Source organism: Pteropus medius, unplaced genomic scaffold (genome assembly GCF_902729225.1).
Source record: "Pteropus medius unplaced genomic scaffold, Ma_sr-lr_union100, whole genome shotgun sequence".
In the NCBI taxonomy this organism is placed as follows: domain Eukaryota; kingdom Metazoa; phylum Chordata; class Mammalia; order Chiroptera; family Pteropodidae; genus Pteropus; species Pteropus medius.
The window spans coordinates 77959-92845 of record NW_024349565.1 but is presented as its reverse complement, the minus strand read 5'-3'; the positions used below and the strand labels follow the sequence as shown (position 1 = coordinate 92845).

At 62.1% G+C, this 14887-nt stretch overlaps 1 protein-coding gene across 11 annotated transcripts in view; it reads left to right on the top strand.

Annotated features, from left to right (window-relative positions):
- Nucleotides 1-14887, top strand: part of SARDH (sarcosine dehydrogenase) — a 55407-nt gene that overhangs the window by 24593 nt on the left and 15927 nt on the right. For all 11 annotated transcript variants that reach the window (XM_039882911.1, XM_039882909.1, XM_039882914.1 and 8 more), the window contains 4 exons: nucleotides 1502-1615; nucleotides 6661-6799; nucleotides 8225-8338; nucleotides 11532-11679. In XM_039882911.1, coding sequence (XP_039738845.1) covers nucleotides 1502-1615; nucleotides 6661-6799; nucleotides 8225-8338; nucleotides 11532-11679 — 515 coding nt within the window. The remainder of the gene's footprint in view (nucleotides 1-1501; nucleotides 1616-6660; nucleotides 6800-8224; nucleotides 8339-11531; nucleotides 11680-14887) is intronic.

The following is a 14887-nucleotide window of genomic DNA, read 5'->3' as shown; positions in this document are numbered from 1 at the left end:
ATCTCTTTCCTGTTGCTATATTTGCCAGTCCCCTTTCCAGCCTGCCCATCCTCCATCTCCATAGCAACCCACATCCCAAGGAGCGTTCCAGGCCGTTGTCAGGGGAGATGGGAGCCAGGGCTCTCGAGCGGCCTCTGCTCCTGGGACACCGTCACCTCTTCTGCTGGCCTGTAGGGACCCATGCCCCCAGGGCAGGAGCCCAGAGCCTCCTTGAGGTGCAGCCCACTGGACGAGGGTCTCCTGGGAGGATGGAGGAGGCGGGGCTCCTGAGACCATCCGGTGGAGCAGCTGTCCCCTTGAGGCTGAGAGGCTGGGGGCCCTGGGACAGGACCGGCAGGCAGGGAGGATGCAGAGCCCACTGCATCCTGGCCGGGTCTGTTTCTGGAAGTCCCTCTTCCCAGAAACCCGGGCGAGAAGAGACGGGTGGGGCACTGGGAACTCGGCAGGACCCAAGGTGGCCAGGCCTGCCACCGCCGCCCGGGAGCCACCTCGGGAGTCCAGGGCGCTGGGTGGCTAGGTGGCTCCGAGTCCCCAGCATCCAGCAGGATGGCCCTCCGGGCCCTAGGGGCCCACGGGAGCCGCACCCTGTCAGGCCGGGGAGACGAGCCCCTTCAGAGACTCCAGGGAAGGGGCCCCCGGGGGCCGGGGCTTGAGCAGGCGCTGGGGAGCGGAGTGGCCTGGCCCGGCCAGCACCCCTGTCTGCTCTGCTCTGTGAAAAGGAGGAGACGGGGCGGGACATGAGGAGATGGAGGGGGCATGGACGGACGGGCTGGCCCACCCGCTTCCAGGGCTGCCGGCCAGTCGGGAGCGGGGGAGGGGGGTGCCACGCCACCGTGGGGCTGGGGGCGTCTCTGAGCGCGGCCGGCAGGGCCAGGAGAGGCCAAGGTGAGTGGCAGCCGAGGAACCAGCCCGCGGGGCCCACCTGCCACCCGGGTTCATGCCGGGCTGCGTCAGGCCCTCGCCTGCGACCTGGGGCACGTTCCTCATCTCTGTGCCTCGGTCCTCATCCGTGGAAGGGACTCGCCGTGGGCGAGGGGGCACTTCGAGCAGGGCCTGGTCCCGGGTCACCATGGCAACAGCAGCTGGGGCCCTCCCACTCCGTCAGCCCCTTCCAGCCAGCGGCCCTGGGCCTTGTCCCACTTGGCACTGAGTTGAAAGCCGTGACAGTGGCCCTGGCCTCCCGTCACCCCACACATCAAGGACACCCAGTTCCTTCTCCATCCTCCTGGGCCCCCAACCGGCTCAGCCCATCGGCTCGCAGACCCCCCACCACCACGGTGACCGAGGTGTCATTTGTGCGACTATGGAATGCCTGGACTCCTCCACCCCCGCCAGTGTCCACAGCACGCTCGGGCTGGGTGAAGCCTGGGGAGGGCCGGGCCAGACCTGTTTTGCTATCCTGGTCTCTGCCGGGACCAGCTCAGGGCCCACCGAGCCATGTCTGCGGGGGTGGGGGGTGGGGGGAAGGCCGGTGACGGTGACGCTGGTGCCCCCTCCCCAGGTCCTCCCTTACGACTACTACGGGGCTTACGGGAACCGGGCGCACCAGGACCACGCCTACGGCAAGCTGCTGGCTGACGAGCACACCTTTGAGTTCCCGCCCCACCAGGACGTGGTCAGTGGCCGCGTCCGCCCCCTTCCCTGGCCCAGCGCAGCGCCCCCTCTGCAGCCCCTCCAGAGCCAGGGGACAAGCACAGAGACCCGGGCTGGGGGAGGGACCGTGGTCTGGGGCCTCCTTGCCGTCCCTCTCACTCTGGAAGTGAGCAGGTGGGGCCGGTCGGACGGGGCACCTGGCAGCTCACTGCCCCTCGCCCGAGCGCCTGGCTCCCCACTCCCGTTGGAGGTGGAGGTGGCGAGGTCTTGGGGGACAGGCCTTCCCCCCAAGTTTGCACCACACGGGGATGTTCTCACAGGCAGCTCGTGCAGAAAGCACAGTGCCAGCTTCTTTGCCCTTTGTAAAGCGATTGTCGGCTGGAACGTTGCTGTGTCCCTATACACGTGGCCGAATGGAGAGGTAGAGTGACTTCCCACTCACGTGTCTGTGCGGGAGTCGAGTCAGGGCTGGAGCCCAGGGGTCCCCGGAGCCCAGGCGGCCTGGGAAGCATCCTTGCAGGGGGTGTCTCGTGGGGACCCGGAGGCAGGCAGCACAGCCCGCTTCCTGGGCCTGCCGCCCACGCAGACACACGGGGCCCTGGCTCAGAAGCGCCCTGGGCTGGCTTAACACGCCTTGTCACACCTTGAAGCTCTTAACGCTTTCGAGCGAGCTGCTCAGTCTCATTTGGCACCAGGCCTCACAAATTCTGCAGCCCGTCCCCAAGGGCAGGAACTGTCACACGCTTCGCCCAAAGCCGGCTCTGGCGGTGAAGCCCTGTTAAAGGTCTTGGAGTTGGGGGCTTGTCAAAGGGGTGGGAGGCGTGTGCACCTAGAGCTTGGGGGGCCTGGGCTGCCTCCCGGGGGAGTGACGGGGCTCCGTCTGGCACCCCTGCACCTGCAGCTTCTGGGGCGTTCTGGCTCGCGAGGACGTGGGAGCTCGGAGGAGATGCCAACTTGGCTTCGCGGCCGCGTTCGGCCCGCGAACACACGCGAACGTTCGCCGAGTGCGAAACTCACACTTGCTCTCCGCGTTGGCAGCTTCCTGGGCCTGGGGAGGCGAGAGTCAGTTCAGGAGCTTGTTTAGGGTGTTGGTCCACACCCAGCCGCGTGCACGAAGGTGCCGCCGTGCCCGCCGATGGTGGGTGCCCCACAAAGGGTGCTGCGTGGGGGTGCGCCGGCCTGTGCAGGCCCAGTGGGGGCTGTGCAGCGACACCCCCAGCCCCCCACTGCCCGGGGGAGCCCGATCTGTGGTGTTGGCCCCTGTCCCCAGTTTAAACCCCCTCACCGCCACTCCCACGGTCCACCCACGTGCCACCTCCGAGTGCAGAGCCGGGAACAGACACGCCGGGTCCCGCCAGCCAGACGCGGCCGAGTGAGCGGCTCTGCCTCTGTCCGACTGTGTAACCCCAAACGCGGCGTCTACGCGCCCCGGGCCTCGGAGGGCCCCCGGGCGTGAGGCTGCTGACAGCGGTCACCTCGTGGGCTGGTGGCCGACGCGCCGTGGGCCGAGGGGTGACACAGGTCCCCGCCACGGCGTGGGCTCCGTCAGGGGCAGCTTCGCCCCGTCTTTTTTTTCCTCGTGAGGTCGGCTCATCTGCTCAGCAGCTGGGTGAAGCGTTGAGCGCCCAGGCCGAGTGGGGCTGACACGAGACGACCTTGAAAATGCGGCCGGGCGTTTGTACACGCCGAGGAGGGAAGGAGGGCTCTGTTTCTCTTCTTAAAAAAAAAAAAAAAAAATCAGTTTTTTGAGACAATTCCCCACTTAACCCACCCATTGGGGCGGCGGTTCATTATCCGCCAGAGCTGTGCCATCATCCCGCGTCGTAAAATATCCTCATCTACCCCAGAAGGGGCCCGCACCCGTTAGCAGTTACTCCTCACCCCGACCCTGCCCCCGCCCCAGGCAACCTCCAATCTGCTTCCTGTCTCACTGATCCGCCTCGTCCGTACCTGTCACGTCAAAGGAACCAGGTATGGCGTGGTCTCTCGAGGCTGGTTTCCTTCACCTGACGTAATAAAGTCCCTCCCCGTTTTAGGCGCGTCAGCGCGTCCTTAGCTCTCGTGCAGAGCAATATCCGTCATGTGGCTGCCCGGTATTTTCTCGATCCATTCGTCTGTCGATGGACATTTCGGTCGTTTCTACTTTTTGGCTGCTGTAAATGATGCTGCTGTGGACACTCACGTACAGGTTTTGCGTGGACATATGTGTTCACGTCTCGTGGGCGGACGGACGCCCAGCAGGGCACTCGCCGGGGTGTGCGGTGACGTTGACTCTTTGAGGACCTGCTGACCGTTTTCCAAAGTGGCCGCGCCGCGTCGCATTCCCGCCAGCAGGGTGCGAGGGCCCCGACGGCCCCACGTCCTCACCGACACCTGTCGTCCGGTTCCGGCCGTCCTCGTGGGGGTGAAGTGGCGTCCCGTCGTGGTTTGGGGGTGCATTTCCCTCATGACCAGTGGTGCCGAGCATCTTTCCGTGGGGCTCATGGGCCGTTTGTGTATCTCCTTTGGAGAAACGTCTATGCAAATACTTGGCTCGTTTTCACATTGGATTATTTGTCTTTTTGTTGGGTTGCGAGAGTTCTTCGTGGATTCCGGGTGTGAGTCCCTTATTGGATTTGTGATTTGGAAATATTTCCCCCCGTTCTGCGGTCGTCCTTCGCTTCCTTGATGGCGTTGGCGGCAGCTCGGACGTTCTCGGTTTCCACGACGTACGACCGACGTGTTTTTTTTCGTCCCCGGTTCTTTCGGTACCATGTTTAAGAGGGCGCTTCCCCGCCCGAGGCCACAGAGATTTTCTCCTCGATTCTCTTCTAAGAGCTTTGCAGGTGTAGCTCTTGTCCTTTGGCGTTCGATGCGTTTCGATTAAGTTTCGTGTGTGGTGTGAGGAAGGGGTCTGGCTCATTCTTCGGCACGTGGGTGCCCAGGTGCCCCAGCACCGTTTGTGGACGGCTGGCCTTTCCCCCATGGATTTGCCTTGGTACTCTCGTCGAAGGTCGTAAATGTGCGGGTCGACTTCTGGACCCCGAGTTCTACTCCGCTGATCTGCGTGTCGACCCTGAGGTTATACCCCCCAGTCTGGATTACGGTCGTTCTGTAGTAAGTTTGATATCGGGAAACGTGAGTCCTCCATCTTTATTCTTCATTTTAATGATCGATTTGAGTATTCCGAGCCCCCTGCATTTCCATATGAATTTTAGGATCATCTTGTCAATTTCTGCCAAGAAACCAGCTGAGATTTTGATAGAGATTGTGTCGAATCTGGAGATCAATCTGGAGAGTGCTGTCACCTTAATCGTGAGTCTGCGTTCCGTAAACGTGGGGTGTCTTTTCGTTTATTTAGGTCTTCTTTAATTTCTTTCATGAATATTTTCTCGCTTCTAGAGTATGAGCTTTACACTTCTATTGTTAAATGTACTCATGGGCATTTAAAAATTCTTTTTGGTGTGTGAATGGAATTATTTTCTTAATTTTATTCGTTTCGTTCATTACCGGTGTATAGACTTACGATAGTGTTTATTTGTCTGTCGTATATCGACCTCGTATCCTGTAACTTTGGTGAACCATTTTCTTTAGTTCTAATAGGTTTTTCAGTGGGTTTTTAGGGTTTTCTATGTGCAGGGTCACATCATCTGCAAATAGAGGGGGTTTTACTTCTTCTCCCGTCTAGATGTCTTTCTGTCTCCTCCTTGCTAGTGTCCCTGGCCAGGACCCAGTACATGCCGAGTAGAAGGTAGCAGAGTGGACAGCGCTGTCTCGCTCTGGAGCTTAGGGGGTGACATTCGGTCTTTCGCCGGGAAGCATGGTGCCAGCTGTGGGATTTTCGTGCACGCCCTTCATCAGGTCAAGGGACTTCCCTTTCGTTCCTAGCCGACTTGGTGTTTTTATCGCGAACAGGTGTTGGATTTTTTTTTCAAACACGTTTCCTGCATCTATTGTGGAGACCGTATGGTTTCCTCCTTCGTTCTTAGTAATATGGTGCGTTACGGCAATTGACTTTGGGATGTTAACCAAGCAACCTCTCGTTCCAGGGGCAGATCCCACCCGACGGTGGCGCGTGATCCTTTTAACGCGTTGTCGAATTTGGTTTTTGTTGAGGGTGTGTGTATTTACACTCATGAGGTCTACTGGTCCGTGGCTTTCTTCTAATGTCTTTGTCTGGCATGGACCCCGGGGGTAACGCTGGCCCCGTGGAATGAGTGGGGAGGCGTGAAGAATTGGCATGAATTCTCTGAATGTTCGGTAAAATGCACCAGTGACGCCGTCTGGGCCTGGGCTTTTCTCCGTGGGGAGTTTCCAATGGCTAGTTCGATCTTTTTGTTTGTCTGTTTGTTCGTTATGAATCTCTTCAGATTTTCTGTCTTCATCAGTCCGTTTCAGCAATTTGTCTTTCCAGGAATTTGTCCATTTTGCGTCTAACTTGTCGGCAGACAGTTGCCCGCCGTTTTCCTTCTGGCCTCGTTTATTTCTGGGGGTGAACGGCGGTGACCTCTCTTTTGCTCATGCTCCGTCTTCTCTCCTTTTTCCGTGTTGGTCTAACTAACCGTTCACCAACTTCGCTTTTGCTGATTTTCCCTCTTCTTTTTCTATTCTCTATTTTACTGATTTCCTTCCTAACGTTTAGTATTTCTTTTCTTCCACTTGCTCTGGGTTTTGTTTTTTCTTCGAGTTTCTCAGGGCGGGAAGTTAAGTTACTGCTTTGAGAGCGTCTTCTCTAAGATCGGCGTTTTTCAATTCTCCTCGTGATTTTTCTGATCCGTTAGGAGTGTGTCGTTTAATTGTATCGATCTGTGGATTTTCCAGTTTTGCTAGCTTTCTAATTCAATTCCATCGTGGTCACGTAGCACATTCTGTATGACTTGAATCGTTTTGAATGTATCGAGTTTTGTTTTATGACTTATAATCCACCTTGGGCACGTTCCCTGTGCTTGAGAAGAATGTCATGGCACTTCCGAGCTGGAGGGGCGGGAGGGAGGCTCAGAGCGGGCGGGCTCAGAGCCCCAGTGCCCGCGGTGGCGGGGAGGCGCGCCTCTGAGCCGCCGTGGTACCCGTCTCCCCGGAACCTTTCAGATCAAGCAGGAGTGCCTGGCCTGCAGAGGCGCTGCCGCCGTGTTTGACATGTCCTACTTCGGCAAGTTCTACCTGGTGGGCTTGGACGCGAGGAAGGCCGCCGACTGGCTGTTCTCTGCCGACGTCAGCCGCCCCCCAGGTATGAGACTTGGGCTGGGCCATGCTCCCCCCGTGCTCCGTGCCAGGCAGAACCCCACGGCACGGCCTCGGGCACTGACACACGGTGGCGAGCTGACCTGACCCCTCTGGGCTCCTCCAGCACGTGGCTCTGCCCCTCGGTCTGACCCTGGGCCCCTGGGTCCGGATGCCTCCGCCCTCGCCGCCAAGCCCAGGCCCGGGGGCTGCACGACCTCCGCCCTTCCATCTCCCTCCCTTTCTTCCCTTCAGCTTTGTTCCAGAAAGTACTTGGGCACCAGGCCCTCAGTAAACGTCCCCTGGGACTGGGGAGCACCCCCCAACCCCAGGCACCGCACGGGAGCCCTCTTCCCAAATAGCGTTTCCAGAATTCACAAAAGGCCGGGATGCTCAGTTAAATTTGAATTTCAGATAAAGAATGGATACTCTTTTTAGTATAAGTATGTCCCATGCCACACCTGGATATTCATCTCTTTACTGCCCACCCACCCATCATGTCACCCGCCCATCCAGCCCCTGAAACGCACCCAGCCCCATGTGTCCCCGTTCCCTAGGGTGGCTGTAAGCAACCGGAGTGATTGTCTTACAGTCCTGGAGGCTAAAAGTCCAAAAGCAGAGTCCAGCTGGGGCCACGGCGCTCCCGACACTCCGGGGAGCGGGCTTCCGCCTCTCTCCTCCGTGTCACGCTAGTGCCCGCCTCCGGGGTCACACGGCGCCCTCCCCACAGCTCCCTCTTCTCACAGGGACACCAGGCGTAGGCAATCGGGGCCCAGCCCGAGGACCTCATCCTAACGCGACTACGTCTACAGAGACCCTGTTCCCAAATAAGGCCACATTCACAGATACTGGGGGTCAGGGCTCAACACTCCTTTGGGGGGGGCACAGTTCAACCCCTAACACCATCCGTCCAGCCAGCCAACCTACCCACTGACACGAGCACCTCCTGCTCGCCTCCATGAATCTTCCCACGGGGTCCAGTGCCCCCGCCCATCCACCTGCCCAGCAGCCCCTCCTTTTTCCACCTGCTTCTCCATCCGTCCAGCCCCGCTCTGTCTGTTCGCTCTTCCGCCTGCCCTCTGTCCACTTATCCTCCGTGCCTGCCCCAGCCCTTCGTCCACCCGCCCGGCGTCCACCACACGCTCCTTCGGTCGGCGGGCGTTCGCGGAGCTCTGCCAGGCGGGGCGGGGCGCCGGGAGCCCCGGGCTGAACGGGGTGTGAATCCTGCCCCTGAAAGCTTTGGTGGCGGGTGGGTGGGGGTGGGGAGAGTCGAAGAAGAAAGAAGCTTCCGTCCCCCCGGGGGGGCGGTGCTGGGTCACCTGCCCACGCCCTGCCACGTCCCTCGGTCACGGTGGCATCTCTAGGATGAGGGGCTTTCCGGGCGGCTCACGTGCCATGGGGCCAGCACAGACCCGTCTTCCTCCTGCCCCAGGGTCGACAGTGTACACCTGCATGCTGAACCACCGGGGAGGCACAGAAAGCGACCTGACCGTCAGCCGCCTGGCCCCCGGCCCCCAGGCCTCCCCGCTGGCCCCCGCCTTCGAAGGTGAGCGCTCCCCTGGACCGGAGGCGTCTGCTGCGGGCGGGACAGGGACGGGCGGCTGAGCCCCGCTCTGTGATCCCCTGGTGCCCGCTGCGGCCGGGCCCGGGGACCAGAGGGCTCGTTCGAGGCTGAATGCGGGCTTCGTTCGGGCGGCGAGGCTGGGGCTCGGAGTTCTCAGTGGTTCTGTCTTTGAACCTGCCCACACCGTGGCGTTTTGGAGCAGCCGCCACGTGGGCGCGCTCCGCTCTCCCGCCCAGAACAGAGAGGACCAAGGACAAGGTTGCGTTTCCGGCAGCAGGAGGCCGCCCCTCCTGCCGACGTCTGAGCCGAGTCGGCTTTCTGAGCTCGCACGTACTGCCCGCCTCAGCCGGGCAGATGCTCGGAAGACGCCCGGCCCGGTGCCCGCGCCGGTGTCCGGCTGGCCCCCTGCAGTCCGTCCGCTCCTGCTTGCACGCCCCTGGTGCCCAGGAGCTCAGTGCCCACTCCTCACTGTCCTGACTGCTGTCCTGAACCAGATTGTCTCCTGTCACCTCAACCCCCCGATCCTACCCTTGCTTCATACGGGGGGAGTCTAATCTCTAGCCCCGTAAACTTCCCCTGGGGAAGGAGGCTGCCTGAGATCCGCAGAGAGTGAGAAGCATTGCCTTTCTCCAGGAAGGGACCCATCGTCACCCCTGAGAGACTGGATTAGCAGAGGGAAAAGGTGTCACCTGTAGCTCTCAGCACTGCTGAACTGTGCCGTCCAGGGGAAGGGTCACCGTCAGCCTATTCAGAAAACATGGCGGCCCCAGCTCTGGGCCTGGCTCTGTGCTGCTGGAAACTTAGCTGTGTCCTCCCTGGGACTCAGTCAGGTCCCCAGGCGACAAGCTCTGGCCTGGGCACTGGACGGGGGGTGGAGCCAGAAAGAGGGGCTCACTCGTTAATCAGGTCACCTGTCCACGTCAGCCATAGTCCCTACGTGCCCCTGTGTCAGGCCAGTGTCGGGCACTGAGACACGACAATGAACCAGACGGGCAGGTTCTGGCCGTGCGAAGTTTATACTTCTGGTGGGGGCAGGGGTGGTGGGACAAGTTCGCGTCACCGCCCACGGGTCCTTTGGGGTCGGTTTGGGGCTGAGGGCCTCTGGGCCGGCTGCTGAGTAGCCATGGCCGGCTGGAGGCTGCCGGCGGAGGGTTCTGGGGGCGCAGAGCCTGGGGGCCCTGTCCCCCCGCCGTGGGGGGGCGGACGCCGGGGAAGCGGTGGGCTTAGCTGGAGCACGTGCGCCTTGTTAGTGGGTAGAGTCGTTTTCCATGTTAGTTGCTCGTCACCTCGTGGAGCCTTTGCCACAGCGGCCGGCAGGGCCTCTGGGACCTCACGGCGGGCTGTGTGACAGACAGACGCGGGGGGGGGGACTGGAGGGTGCTGGGAGCAAGTGCAGGGGACGGCAGGGGCCGAGGGGCACGGGAGGTCCTGGCGAGCAGCTGGGCCAGGACCAGGAAGGCTTCCTGGAGGAGGTGATGTCTGGCCTTGAGCTTGGAAGGACGGGTAGGAGCCGCCAGCTGGAAAGGCGCAGGGAGATGAGCCAGCCCGTGTGCAGGGCAGGGCCTGGCAGGGCCTGGAAGGGGCTGGGCGGAGGTCCGAGAGGTGCCTGGACAGGGGCTGGTGGGAACTTTGTTCGGCCTTCGTCCCCCGGGAAGGGGAGGCCCGGGCCCAGCTGAGGTCGCCACCTCGGACAGCGAGTCTAGCCGGGGAGACCGATCAGAGAGACCCAGTGGGGATGCAGGTCCCCAAATCCTGGGCCAGCTCCCGGCTCCGTGGCCCCCCCTCTGAGCCTCGGTTTCCCCATCTGTGAAGTGGAGACAAAATGGCCTCCTTGTGCTTCTGTGGTGAACGAGCACGGGGGCCTGGGGCACCTCCCTGAGCCTCCGTTTCCCCGTCCTGGGGATGGGGACCTTGCTCGTCCCCCTCGCAAGGGGACGTCGTCCTGAAAGCACTTCGTACCTGAGCCAGCCCACGGTTGTACCATGCCCTGCCCTTCTGGATGGTTCTGGTGGATTCCCGGCCCCAGGGTTCAAGGGGCCTCAGCCTTGCCCAGGCGGGGTGGGGGCAGGTGGGGAGTCCAGGCTCTGGAGCTGAGCGTGAGCGGAAGGTGCTAATTGATTCGAGGTGTTTTTCCTAGATGCCGGGGCCTCCGAATCAAATTAAACAGCTGCCCGGCGGGGAGGTGTGTGCGTGGCGGGCTCCTGACCTGCCCGGGCTAGTGCTGTGACAAAGAAGGCACAGTGACGCCTGAGTCACGTCCCGGGAGGCTCTGCCGAGTGCGCCGAAGGTCCCGGGGACCCCCCTAAACACGGAGAACGGGGCGCAGACGTGGTTCTGTCTTCCGCCTCGAAAGCTGTACGGCTCCTGCTCCTAAGAGGCACGTCGTTAACCGCGTGTGTTTCATACACGTTAATCGCACCTGTCACTCAGATCACCACTAAGTCAAGCGGACGCGGCGATTCGCATTCGATCCAGGCTGTGTACAAAGCAGCCGTCAATCTGAAATGGGATTTTAATCACCTTTCGTGTCACAGAAGATGTGACTATGTGCCCGTAGCGAACATCCGGTGACACGGAGGGGCATGAGATGAAGTCCACATCGCACGGCGCCCAGCGGTGCCCGGAGCCCCTGGAGGCTCCGCCCTCCGATGCTCTCTTTGGGCTTTTTGGTGAGAGGCGGCCGCCCAGCGCAGGCCAGGTCCGCTAGCGCCCGCCCTAGCAAGCCCTGACACGGGCGAGGCGGGGAGCCCAGAGGCTGGGGGACGCGGGACGGTGGCCTGAGTCGGGAGCAGGCGAGGCCTGAGGCTGGGAGGGCACAGAGGCTTGTCCGGGGCCTCCCGGCACCGGCCGAGGTGGCCCACGAACCTCTGGTGGCGCGACGGTGTCTCAGCTCCTGCCCTTTCCTGGGTCGGGAGCCTTTGGAAAGCGGCAAAAGCCTCAGACTCTCCCGGGAAATGCTGCCTTGGCACGTGCGGCCCTCAGGAGGTCCCGCAGCCCGGTCCCCGCCCCCGGGAAATCCGAGTTTGGCCCCGCGTGCCTGAGAACCCAGGGCCCCTGGAGAGGGTCTCACTGTCAAGGAGTGGCATTTGCTTTCTCAGCCCCGAGGCCACAGGCCACCCTCACTGCCCCGCGCCCCGTCCAGCCCCCGGCTCCACGTCTGGTGCTTCTCTTCCAGGGGACGGCTACTACCTGGCCGTGGGCGGCGCCGCGGCCCAGCACAACTCGTCCTACATCCTCGCCGTGCTGCAGGACCGGAGGTTCCGGTGCCAGCTCATCGACAGCTCCGAGGCCCTGGGCTTGATCAGCATCCAGGGCCCAGCCAGGTAAGGGGACGGCAGGAAGCTAAGCACCCGGCGCACGCGGGACCCGGTCCCTAGTCCCTCCACCTGGGACCCGTGGGCAGAACTACTTGCTGGCCCACAATGGGACGTTCTGGTTCGCTAAACGAGCTGGTGAACCCAGAGGCGCCGTACCGGGTCGGTCATTTTCAAAGCACTAAAAACGTGCAGAAAAACCCTTACCATGAGAATCAGACGAAACCGTACAGTGAGCCAGCATCTGAGGAGCCAGGGCCCGTGGGCCGCCTCTGGGTCGCTGGGAGTCTGGGAATTTCGTGTGCGGAGCCAGGCCGGGGTTCCGCCTGCTCCAGGGGCTGAGAATGGCATCCTGCCCCTCCCTAAACACCTCCCTAAACACCTCCCTAAACACCTCCCTAAATACCTCCCATGACGAGGTCTGTGGGTGGCTCATTCACTCGTTCGTTCATTCCATGAGTATCTACTGAGCCATGTTCCCATTCACGAGGAACCACAGCCCGGAAGGCCCTCGGGTGCCGGTTTGCGGAGGAGCCACGGGAGGGTCTTAGGCAAAGGGGCACCTGGGCAGGTGTGCCCTTTGGGATCTTCCCGGAGAAGGGACCGGGGGATGGGGAGCACATCGTGTTGACAGCCACCAATGTGTGCCTGTGATTTGCCAAGTCCTGTGCCAGCATCTCCAATCCTGATGAGAACCCTCTGAGGTGGTTGCAATTGTACTTATTCTTATCGGTGAAGAAACAGAGGCACAGAGAGGTAGAGGCCTTGGCCCGGGGTCACACAGCTCCTAAGTGCCCAGGCTGGCAGGGATATGGCCCCTTGAGCCCTCCGAAGGCCACACGCCTGAGTCATCACCTTTCCTGAGGAGCTGCAGGCCCCGTGAGAGACGAGGCGCCTGGCGTGGACGCTCCCTCACTGGCCACAGAGCCCAGGCACGGCCGGCGGCGGGAGGCTCGCTCGGGTGCTGGGTCTGTCAGGCTGGGGCTGGGGGCGGAAGAGGGGGAGGAGAGCGTGCTCCGAAAGGGGACACGAAGGCTGCCCAGCGTCAGCGGGAGGAAGAGGGGGAAAAGGCAGGCGCGTCTCCAGCCACGTCGTCCCCAAGCCGGGTGCTTTGCTTTGATGAAGCACGCTGTGCCCAGGTGACATCGCTGTTCCCGGGTCCTGCCAGGATCCGAGTCCGGGTGCTCAGACCCAGCCACGGGGCACATTTTCCCTGGAGCCTCGGAGCTGACCACACCAGCCGCTCCAGAGCTGTGTCGTGGACGGACCGAGCTCCCTTCCCGGGCTGAGCTGTGGCTGCGCGTGGGCCCGCTCAGGGGCACGGGACAGACGCACAGTAGTGTTTGCTGGATGAATGAGTAGAACCAAGTGTTGGACTTCAGGCTGCCTGCGGAGAGCCACGTCTATAAACGGGACATTCGGGCAAAGCCCTGGAGGAGACGGGGGACCTAGCCTTGGAGCTCTCTGGAGGGACAGTGTTCCAGGCAGTGGGGACAGCAGCTGGGAAGTCCCTGAGGCAGGGGCTGCCTGCCTGTCCTAGGAACAGCAGGGAGGTGGGAGGAACAGGGCCAGAGGGGGCGGTGTGGTCAGAGGACCCTGGAGGTGACAGCCTGCAGATCACAGCCGGCTCTTCCGGGCGAGGGGCCTGAGCAGAGGAAGGACACGGTGAACTTGGGCCTGAACGGGGTCTCTGACCCTGGGCTGTAGGAGGCCTCCGGGGCGGGGGAAGCAGGGCATTTGAAGAGGGAGTGACACGCTGGGTCCCCGTGGTCGCTCGGGGCCTCGCTGGCCCAACGTCCGCTCAGGAGGCCCCGATGCTGAGGGGCGGGTTCCACCTCCGCCTGGGTGAGCCTGCCCTGCGCACCTCGGGGGTGAATGGGGTGAATGCGGTCGGGGTCTGGGTCCCTGAGCTGGAGGCCTGGCCCTCGGAAGCCTGGGGCTTCATTGCCACAGCAATCTTGGCCAGGAATGACTATTTTTAGTGTAGGGGAGGCGGGAGGCAGGGGAGGGAAGGGTGCCAGACAGACGGATCAAAGGGCGCCCCAGGGGACAGGCCAGCCTCATCCTTCCTCATTATAAGCTGCTCCAGGCGGACGTGGGTGACGCGGGTGACACGGTGACGGCTGCCACGGTCCTCCCCCTGACGATTTCTTACTTTTCTCCTCCAGAGTGTCCTCTCTCTCTCAGAAATAACCCAAAGTTTCCTGTATGAATAATAATGTTCCCACCAGCACCAATCGGGACTAAACTCCCCGAGTTATGTGGGAAGCTTCTTGCTAGAACGTTCTGGAAACATTCCATGATTGGGCAGGCCAGTACGTGGCCACTGAGCCCTTGAAGTGTGGCTGGCATGCCTGAATTTTCAATTTTCATCAAATTCAACCCAAGTGGCCCCGCGTGGCTGGCGGCCGTGGCAGGGAAGTGGATGTCGCTGGTGTGACGATCGGCTCCGAGGTGCCTGGCACATGTTTTCCGGCTCGTTCCCCACAGGGCCCTGAGAGGCGGCATCTCTGACCCTGTGGAGCCGGCGGGGTTACTGAGGCTGGGAGGGGGTGAGTGTAGGAGCTGGGACTCAAACCTGGGACTCTGGCCCGGAGCCCTGGCCCCCGGCACCACACGCTGGCGCCCTCGGGGTGGGACAGGCCCCTGGTCCCCAGACCGGACGCCTTTCCGTCCTGGCCCACTCGATGTGGCTGGATTGGCGCCTGGAGCTGGGGTTCCCCTGGCTCTGTCGGGCCCTTCAAACCCTGTGGAGAAGACACTTTAGAGCCCGTGTCCAGCTGTCCTTCTGGCTGCAGACAGGACGTGTCCTGTGAGGACACGGTCCGGATTCTCGGGGGCTGGCCCCGTGGGCTCCGAGGGGAAGGGGGTCATGTGGGATCTCGGGGGCGGCAGCTCACTGAGCACCTCCGGCTGGGTGGGCGGGCAGCTCCCGGCACCGTGGGGGTGGCCACCCTGCAGCCCCAGCACCCTTGGGGACCCCTGTGGGACAGAAGTGGGGGCCGTCTCCTGCCGATGGGGCGCTTGCCCTGCAGTGCAAAGCCAGGCTGTCCTCGGTTTACCGAGTGCCCTCTCTGGGGCGGGCACGGCAGAATGGGGCTCCGTTGGCTTGGAGCTCCAGGTCACTGCGGGTACAACCCGGTGGGAGCACCTTGGCGGGGGACGCCTGGCCCAGACTCTGGGAGTCAGGGAGGGCTTCCTGCAGGAGGTGACATGG